Source organism: Hyperoodon ampullatus (assembly GCF_949752795.1).
Source record: "Hyperoodon ampullatus genome assembly, chromosome: 7".
Taxonomy (NCBI): domain Eukaryota; kingdom Metazoa; phylum Chordata; class Mammalia; order Artiodactyla; family Ziphiidae; genus Hyperoodon; species Hyperoodon ampullatus.
Genome location: NC_136920.1, coordinates 12,992,855 through 13,002,640, shown reverse-complemented (window position 1 = coordinate 13,002,640; position 9,786 = coordinate 12,992,855). Strand labels below are relative to the sequence as shown.

General features: G+C 54.7%; 1 protein-coding gene across 1 annotated transcript in view; it reads left to right on the top strand.

Annotated features, from left to right (window-relative positions):
• Window positions 1-7,657, top strand: part of LOC307055500 (pregnancy-associated glycoprotein 2-like) — a gene marked incomplete at its 5' end in the record, with an annotated part of 13,474 nt that extends 5,817 nt beyond the window's left edge. Inside the window, 7 exon segments of the mRNA XM_079707739.1 lie at window positions 282-432; window positions 1,398-1,515; window positions 1,612-1,730; window positions 2,918-3,111; window positions 4,034-4,150; window positions 7,425-7,470; window positions 7,473-7,657. Of these exon segments, the coding sequence (XP_079563865.1) occupies window positions 282-432; window positions 1,398-1,515; window positions 1,612-1,730; window positions 2,918-3,111; window positions 4,034-4,150; window positions 7,425-7,470; window positions 7,473-7,577 (850 nt within the window). The 3' untranslated portion in view covers window positions 7,578-7,657.
• Between the last annotated feature and the right edge of the window lie 2,129 nt (window positions 7,658-9,786).

Genomic DNA, 9,786 nt, shown 5'->3' with positions numbered 1-9,786 from the left:
TATGGCGATGGGGGTTATTATATTCCACGTTTTTACCTACCCATGGGGAAACTGACTGCAAATTGTCATATGGCTTACCCAAGATTACACAACACAACCTGTATTCAAAGCTAGGTATTTGCCATCTTCTTTGCATAGCGTCCTGATAATGAGAGGACACTTATAAAAATGCTTGGAATATACACGGTGCCATTACAATGCAAGGTATGACAGTCATACTACAACACAGACAGCTGATTGCCGCCCCTTCTTTGTTTCCTTTTCCCCATGCTCGGTGAAAGAATCCCTCTAACAAAGGTGAAGACCATGCGAGAAACCCTCAGGGAAAAAAGCTTGCTGACAAACTTCCTGAAGAGGAACAATGACGACAGGTCCCAGAATGTCGCTCATGACTCGAAATTGTCTCTTCATCCCCTGAGGAACTACCTGGACGTGAGTGTGTTGGGCGGATGGCACTCTACAGCGCCCCCTGGTGCTCTGGCCTGGCACTGGGGTTCATCTGGAGGCGCCAGGCGGTGTGGTGGGGCTAGGGCTCCTGCAGGAAGCAGAAACACTGGGGAATAGCGACCCCATTCCCAGAGAAGAAGGCACTCTCATCCTCAACTCTTGGTCGGTGGTAACTGGGCTCAGCAATGACCAAGTGGCAGGTAAACATCCACTTCTTGCCAAAGATATGTCATTAGTTTGAGGGAGATTGTTCCTCCTGAACTAAGTGAGCCCCTGAGTTACAGATGAAAGGTGAGCCATGTCTGATCAAAAGATAAAGCCAACTGCAAATCAAGATTGAAACCCCAGGCAGACAAAGTTCAGCCTCCGCAGATCCAAGAAGGACACCAGTAAAAATTACTGAGCCCCTATGGCCTGTGACGCCATAAAAATCTAACACTATGGTTATTATTGATTTTAAAAAAAGGTCTCGCCTCTTCGTCAAGAATGCATACGACAGCCTGAGTGATAGGCAAAGAGTAAATACATGTCACATAAAAGGGCCAGCAGCGTGGTGGTGATAGGACATGGTCTGAGTTTAGAGGAGGTGGCCTGGGGTGACCTAGGAGGGCCAGCTGGAGAAAGAAACAGGCTGGGCCTTAAAGGGGAGACTGGAGAGTTTCTCAAATGAACGCACAGGGACTCGCCTCGAGGTCCAGTGCTTAAGACTCTGCGCTTCCACTGCAGGAGGACCGGGTTCGATCCCTGGTCAGGGAACTAAGAGCCCGCATGGAGGAAATAAAAGAAAAAAAATCAAATGAAGGCACCGGTCTGAGCAGAGGCTGTGAGGTGGGGCGGTTGGAAAGTGATCTCAGGAGACACGGGACACCTCGAGGGAAGCAGCACTCCGGGAATCGAGGGCGGCCAGGGCAGCCAGGTCTGACCACACCACCCCTCCCCGGCCCCTGTAGCTAGCCTATGTCGGCAACATCACCATTGGAACGCCCCCTCAGGAGTTCAAGGTCATCTTTGACACCGGCTCAGCTGACTTGTGGGTGCCCTCCACCTACTGCGACAGTGTCCCCTGCTGTGAGTACCTGCCCCCCCCAACCCATCTTGTACTCCCCCTCCCACCCCCTTCTCCGTCCTTGGCACCTGACGGACACACATCTCTTGTGTCCGCAGATAAACACAAGGTCTTCAACCCTCACGCGTCCACCACCTTCCGGCTCTCGGGCCTGCCCGTCGACCTCACCTACGGCTCCGGGAGGATGGTTGGATTTCTTGGCTACGACACTGTTCGGGTAACTGCAAACCAGAAGCTGAGTCAGGCCTGGCCCTGGAGCAACCGCAGCTTACAAAACAGACGCAGGGCCAACTGGGAGGGCCCGTCTTTCCCAAAGTCCCCTAGTGGATGGCCACCCACCCCACAGTGTGGTGTCCCTGGGGAGACATTGTCCCTGCTGACACACAAACTCCAAGAATGGCTGACCCAGAGAGTGGCTTGTGGTGTGGATTTGCAGCTGCCTTGCCCGTGAGCAGCTCAAGGTTCATTTTGCTGGGTGCAGGGAGAGAGGAGAAAGAAGCACCCACCCTTATATCCTCAGGCTGTGCCAGGTACTTTCATGTTAACAACTCGTTTACTCCTGCAGCAACCCCACATAGCAAGTACTATGATTAGCTCCCTTATACAGATGAGGGAACTGAGGTGCAGAAAGCCAGGGCCTTGCCAAGTTCATGCATCAGGTAAACAGTGGAGCTGGGCTGGCCAGTCAGGATTCATGCAGGTGTGCGGTATTTGGGGAGAGGATAAAACTGCTCTTGGGCCGTTGCGGGGAACTGAGGGCTTCGGGAATCCAGACAGTGAAAGCAGGGGGCCACAGATGTGGGAGGGGCCTGATAAATGGGGGTCCCCTAGAGGGGACCTTTGAGAGTCTAGTAAAAACTATAGCCTGCATCCCCCAAAGGGCCTGAGTATTCTCTCTCTCTCTCACACACGCAGACGCACATCCCCAAAAGCATGTTTCCCAAGCAGAATTTTCATAAGCACCCTGGCAGCGAAATTGTATAATGGGCTTCTGTCTTCCTGGGCGGATGCAAAATCCACAATGCACTGCAATGAATTCAGTCCATTTCTGTCATCAGATCATAGTGATGCCAAAGAGAAGACTATCCTGCTGTCTACTCATTTTGTCCTCAAGTGGGAACCATTTGGTCCTGTTGAGTCCCTGTTTTTCCACCTGCACAGAAAGCATGTGGCCAATTTGCCTCACTTCACATGGTGTTTGCAGGATGGGCAGGTGTTGGTTAAAAGCCACAGCCCCGCACAAATGGAACCCAAATTCCACTCTCAGCTTGGTCTAAATATCTGAGGTCAACCCAGGGCACAGCCTGGCCTCAGTTCTCTGTGGTGCTCATGGCATCTCCACCCCAGGCCAGTGCCAGCCCCACTTCCCAAACCTTTATGTGGGAACATTCTCCTCTCCCACAGATCGGGAAACTTGTCGATGTGGTCCAGCCATTTGCCCTGAGCAAGTCGCAGTTTGGGCTGGAGCATGCACCCTTCGATGGCATCTTGGGCTTGGGCTACCGCAGCCTCGCCATCCAAGGGACCGTCCCCGTCTTCGACAACCTGAAGAGACGAGGCCTCATTTCTCAGCCTGTCTTTGCCTTCTACTTGAGCACGTAAGTCTGAACTGCACAAGCCCTCTCTCTAAGTCAGCTGTAAGATGCTTTCAGTTGCATGAAAAGTTGTAGCCACCTGATCCAGAAGTTTCCTGAGAGACAGTCTAGCCCGGGATAACTATGGCCCCAGGGCCACATCTGGCCCTGCCACTGGTTTTTGTAAATAAAGTTTTATGGGAACACAACCATGCTCATGGGCTCAGGGGCAGCAGCTTGGTCCAGGGGGTGTGAAGGAAGAGGGAGAGCAGTGGAAGGTGTCAGGATACAGGTTGGAGGAAAAGGTAACAAGATGTGCTGATGGATTTGATATGGGAGGAAGGAGAGGGATGGCGGGAATGTGTCCTCCTCACTAACCTTTTACCAGGAGCCCAGAAGCAGCTACACAATTCGCAGGCGCCACTGCGAAATGAAAACGTGGGACCTCTTGTTCAAAAAGTATTAGGAATTTCAAGACAGGGATAGCAGGGGGGCAGGGCCCTGCTGAGTGTGAGGCCCCATGGATGGCACAGGTCACACATGCTGGTGAAGCCAACCCTGGGTGAGCCTGAACCCACACCCTTGGAGCCCTCGGGCCTCGGCTTTTCTGAACAATGACAGGCTAGGCGAGGGGGCAGCCAGACCCCTCCGGCACGGTGTCCTCTGAGGGTATCTCTGAGCACTCTGGTTGCTGGAGGGGACCAGGCCCTCTTCAGAAGGGTGGGTGGTCGGGGCCCAGCCAGGCTGCCCAGCTTCGAACCCCTTCTGTGCCACTCATTAGTCGGTGCCCGACCTCGGACAGGTCCTCAATCCCTCCGGGCCTCAATTTCCGTCTCTGTAAAATGGGGACCCTAATAGTGCCTCGGATGGGTGGAGAAGCACAGCCCTGAGACAGTGCCTGCCGTTATACTCCTACAACGAGCCCTGCCTCTTCCTTCTCTCCTAGCCGGAAGGAGAATGGCAGCACGGTGATGTTAGGTGGGGTGGACCACAGCTACCACAAAGGAAAGCTCCAGTGGATACCAGTGTCCCAACCTCACTACTGGCAGATAACCATGAACCGGTAAGCTTCTCCCTCTGAGGGCCACCCCAAGTGATGCTCCCACACGTGCACACGGACACATGCAGACACACAAATAAATGCACAGACACAGTCACACACACAGACATATGCTCCACCCCCAAAGTCACACATATAAACACACACATAGGCACACATATAAACACACACAGGCACACAGATACATACACAAACACACAGATACACATACACGCACACAGACACACAGATACGCACACCACGCATGGGTTCATAATCACCCCAGGCCCCTGGCCAGGGCTCTGACCACGGTCCTGAACAGGGTTCAGAGAGATGTGTGCAGCCCAAGAGGGCTGCACCTACCACGCTGTGAGGCAGGGAGCACGGTTTGAAGACCCTAAAGTGCGGTGAAAAGAGGATCAGGGAGGATTTCACCAGCTTGAACAGGGTTGTGATAAGTTGACCAACTGTCTAGGGAGTTCTCACTACACAAAACTACCAGTTTCAAAACAGGGAAAGTCCTGGACAAAGCAGGAAAACTGGTTTACTTAGGGAGAAACTCCCGGGCAGTGGAGAGAGGTTGGCTGCATTCTTGAGACACTCCCCCTACCCATAGCCATCCCCCATCCCAGGCACACAGTGGGGCAGGGGCTGTGACAGAGAGAATCAGGAAGCCGGGATCCATGAGTGACCTGAGAACAAGGGGCAATAATTGACGGGATTCTGAGTGATACGCTCAGACAAAAGCTTACGTGTCCTATGGAGGCTCCCTGGGCTAGCTCAGGCATCGCCTGGCCAGGGGTCTCAGTGTCTGAGCTGTGTGAGTGGGCCATGCTGGGAGACAGCCTCTCCCAGGGCAGCCTGTGTCTCCGACACCCCTGCTCTCAGCATCTGCTGCCCCGGAGAACCTGCGTCTTCACTGTGTGGGTTGACCCATTATCGGTCACACAGCACATACAGGGCTCTGGCTGTTCCTCATCCATTTTTTCATTCATTCATTCATTCAACAAACATACATTGTGCATCCGCTGTGTGCTAGGCACTTGAGAGAGGCACTGAGGCTACAACTTGCCCTTACATCTAGTAAGGCAGACGTACATGAAACGAGTCACACACATAATAATGAATTTCCATTTCGGTACATGCTAGAAATGAGGAAGAGTCTACAGAGAGTGACCAAGACAGGAGCCTGATCTAGTCTCGGGGGGGAAGACTTCCCTGAAAAAGTGACAAGTGAGCTGGAACCTGGAAGATGAGGAGAAATTAGCTAGACAAAGGGGATGGGGGTCTTCTAGGAAGGGCGACCAGCACACGCCAAGGCCCTGAGGCACCAAAGAGCCTGATGCATTCCGGAACTGAAAGGAAGTCAGCGGAGGTTAGGTGACCAGAGCAAAGGAAAACAGAGTCAGGGCATGAGCTGAAGGGAGACAGTCAGGGAGGGGGGCAGTCGAAGGGGAAGACTTCACAGTGATCCTGATGTCCACTTTGTCCCACTGTCTCTCAGCATCACCATGAACGGTGTGGTTTTTGGTTGTCTCCACGGCTGCCAGGCTATTTTGGATACCGGGACCTCATTGGTGCTTGGCCCAAGTAAACTGGTCACCGCCCTCCAGACGCTCATCAACGCCAAACCTATCGGTCACGAGGTGAAGGGTCATGCCACAGGGTCACCCCGGGGCTCTCCACACACCAGGGGTCCCCTGGGCCGACCCCTCTCCCTCTTTCCCTCACAGTTCGCGGTTCCATGTAGCTCTGTGTCACGCCTGCCTACCATGATCTTCACCATCAACGGCAAGGACTACCCAGTGCCCCCTCAAGCCTACATCACAAAGGTGAAGGGCCAACCCTGGTGGAATTGCAGGAACCCTTGGGCTCCTGCTTGCAGGAGGGGGCCCTCTGCAGGCCAAGCCACACCATTGCAGATGCCACGGAGCCCCTGTGGCTGGGCCAGTGCCTCCCACAAAAGCAACCAGTTGAGAGTAAGGGGCGGTCTGGGACTTCCATCATCCTGAAATAATGGGACACCACCCAGTGCCGGCCTGGTGCGAGGCACGAGGAGAAGGGAGCATGAAGGGCCTCTGCCCTCAAAGAGCTTCAGTCCAACCAGAGCCCTCAGATGGATGGACACGGAAAGTCAGCTCTAGCAACCCCTGCCGTAGGCCAAGGGACAAGTGGGGCGGGTGGGCACAGTCTCAGTGTGTTGTCCCACCACAATGGTTACCGGTCTCCCTCCCACCTCGAAAGTGTCCTGGTTTGGATGACAAGTTACATGGTTACCCTAGTCCTCGCCTGCAACTTCCCCTTGCTAAGCCCCAGTTCCCACTCTGTGAGTTGGGGTGCCAGACCCCTCTGTGGGGAGGCTGCATGGTCACGTGAATTAAGGGTGCACAGTGACTGCATGGCCCTTGCACAGGGTTGAGGCTTAATGTCAGCTCCCTATGGGAGTTCAGAGGAGGCTGATGGGCTCAAAGAAGGCTTTGAGGAAGAGAGGGAATTTCAGTCTTGCTAGACCCCCAGCCTCATGGAGGCACGAGGAGGCCTGCATGGGTCGAGGCAAATCTACACTGGACCCCATGCAAATGGCACCCCCGGGGGCTGAGCCAAGGGGTGCCGGGCGCAGATCAGAGTGATGAGGGCTATACACAAGGGGAGCACCAGGGTAAGTCACCCAACCCGGCCTGGAGTGGCCAGCGAGGGTGAGCGCGGGGCCAGGAAGGCTTCCTAGAGGGGCTGAGCACAGCCTCTAAGAACGGGTTGTGGGGAAGAGGGAGAAGCAAAGGCATTCCCTGCAGAGAAAACAGCGAGCCTGGGTCACAAGGAAAGAAACAGCACAGTAGGAGGGGAATTACAGGCCATTCTTGCTCTCTTTTTCAAAATTTTATTCAAGTATAGTTGATATACAATGTTAATTTCTGCTGTACAGCAAACTGACTCAGTTATACATGTGTTTGTATTCTTTTTCATATTCTTTTCCACTACAGTTTATCACGGGCTCTTGAATAGAGCTCCCTGTGCTCTACAGTAGGGCCTTGTTGTTTACCCATCCTCTCTATAGTACTTTGCATCTGCTAACCCCAAACTCCCAGACCTCCCCTTCCCCAGCCCCTCTCCCTCATGGCAACCACATGTCTTGGCCGTTCTTGGTCTTGGATGGGCACCCCACTTCCGCAGCTGCTGAGAGAGCCTCTTGGTTCTTACCAAAGGAGGGAAATAAAACCGAGAAGCTGCCGGCTCTGGATGCCGAGAGGGTGGCAGGTAAGGGCTCAGGCTGACTGGTGTGCATTTCCGTCTCCCCCAGAGCCTTCGGGGCTTCTGCCTCAGCAGCTTTGAAGGGGGCACAGAGAACATGAGCCGGTCGGAGACCTGGATCCTGGGCGACGTCTTCCTGAGGCTGTATTTCTCGGCTTACGATCGGGGAAAAAACAGGGTTGGCCTGGCTCCCGCAGTGTAAAGGCTGGGGCGGCTTCAGCAATCCGTCAGGCCCCCTCCAAACACACACTCACTCACACGCAGGGCACTCCCACCCAGGGATGGCGGTGGACTGTGTTTGGTGCTCTGCGAAGCCCCACTCTCAGCAAAGAATAAAAGTTTCCATTCTCAACGGTGCTAATACAAATGGGTGCCTCTCTTTGGGTCGGGGAGGTGCATCATAATCGGGCAGGTGCATCATAATTGGGCAGGATCTAGAACCTGGTCTGAACCACAAGTGAGAGGAGCCCAACTCCAGCTGGCTTCAAGGAAAGGGGAGACTTACTGGAAGGACACTGGGGATCCGGGACACAGGAACCACAGCAGATGCAAAGATCTCAGTGACTGGACCCAAGAACTCAGAATCCATCAGCTCCCTCTTTCTCTCCCTCACTCTTTCCCGTCTCTCATCTTTGATTCTCTTAGCCTGACAACTGTCTTCCCTCACACTTCTACACATATATCCCTAACGCGTCTAATCCCTAAGGAAAGAAGCTCGGAAAAACCTCAGGCTACCAAGGAGGGCTCTGATTGGTCCACCTCAGATCATATGTCCAGCCCTGGACCAACCATCCTGGCGGGGTGCTTGGGGGTACTATGATTGGCTTTACTTGATCACGTGGCCCTGCCCAACGTGATTGACAGTCTCCTCCAGCACCACGTGACTGCAGCTGGGGCGAGGCAGCCTCCAAGGAAGGGGTGGGGAGGGGTGGGGAGGGGTGGGGAGGGGAGGGGTGGGGAGGGGTGGGGAGGGGAGGGGCGGGGAGTGGTGGCGAGGGGTGAGGCGGGGAGGGGTGGGGAGGGGCGGGGCGGGAAGGGGTGGGGAGGGGCGGGGCGGGAAGGGGTGGGGAGGGGCGGGGCGGGAAGGGGTGGGGAGGGGCGGGGCGGGAAGGGGTGGGGTGGGGTGGGGTGGGGTGGGGTGGGGTGGGGTGGGGCGGGCGGTGTTCTAGACAGTGGAAGAGTTTGTGATGGCCCCACCAACTCCGCCCCCTCCTCTTTCAGAGGGATGGTAACAGGTAATAAAACTAGATTCTACCCTTCCCATCTCACAGGACCTTTAGCTTCTGCTCCAGGGGGGTTCTGGGTGAGCCCCTTCAAGCTGAGATGGTTCCCCTTTGTCACCCCACCCCAGTCACCAGCTCTCTGCCACCCACACCTGCAGTGTCCTTTCCAGTCCCACTTCCCAAGTGACGGGCCATGTGGATCCCTGAGCCATGCCCACCCCTCCAGGGCCCAGCATGCTCCTTCCCTTGGCCTCCAAGGCTGCTGGGGAGGATGCCACCCATGTAAAGGGGCCCCAGGGTGCACTAAGCCTTCAGCCTTTCTGAGCTTCCTCCAGGGGCAGAGCTACAAACCACTGGTTCGAGCTGCCATGGAAGCAGAGGCCCAGGCTGGGGACAGCAGGGCTCAGAGGTGGAGGGAGACCCACATCAGAGAAGGAGCAGGAAAGAATAAGGGGGAAAACACACCCGACGCAATGCACAGTATGGGCCTTTACTCGGGCAAGACAAATCAGCGAAAGGGACGACTCCCTTCCTTCCTCATCTTTTCATTCAGGACAAATTTACTGAGCACCTACTATGTGCCAGGTGCTGTGGTGGACCCCAGGGATAGAGGGCTGGGTTAGCAACCCACCACCGATTCATGGAGACAGATAAAGAGACAACCCCCAATGGGGAGGGCCAGATGGAGAAAACAACACAGGTGTGGGTAGGGGGCCAGAGGAGTGAGGGGCTCCCTCTTCAGGGACCAGGGAAAGGCTGCAGTAGGGCGAGAGGACGGCATTAACTTCAGTCTTGTCACCCCACCCTGAAACACACCCCTAAGCCTTGCAGTTACCTTCTCTGTGCAGATCTGCCGTATGTCCACAGTGACGTGTGCCTGGTCCCTCTGGGATGGCACTGGATTATGATCGGCTTGAGGGGGGTGAAAGAGGACTGGTTGCAGAGCTGATAAAGGGGGAAAAGGTGAGAGCAGAAGTGGCATTTTTTTTTTAAAACAGTAAATATCATGCACTGGGCTTAATGGAGACTCAAGTGAACAGTTTGTCAAACTCATTTTCCAAGTGGTCTTCATGGAACCATAAGCAATGTCTCTATTGGGGAGAAACTACCAATAAGAGTAAGAATAATAGCTCTGGTTAATTACGTATGCCATTTCACTGTCTCCCCATGAGCCCCTGCGGGGCATGA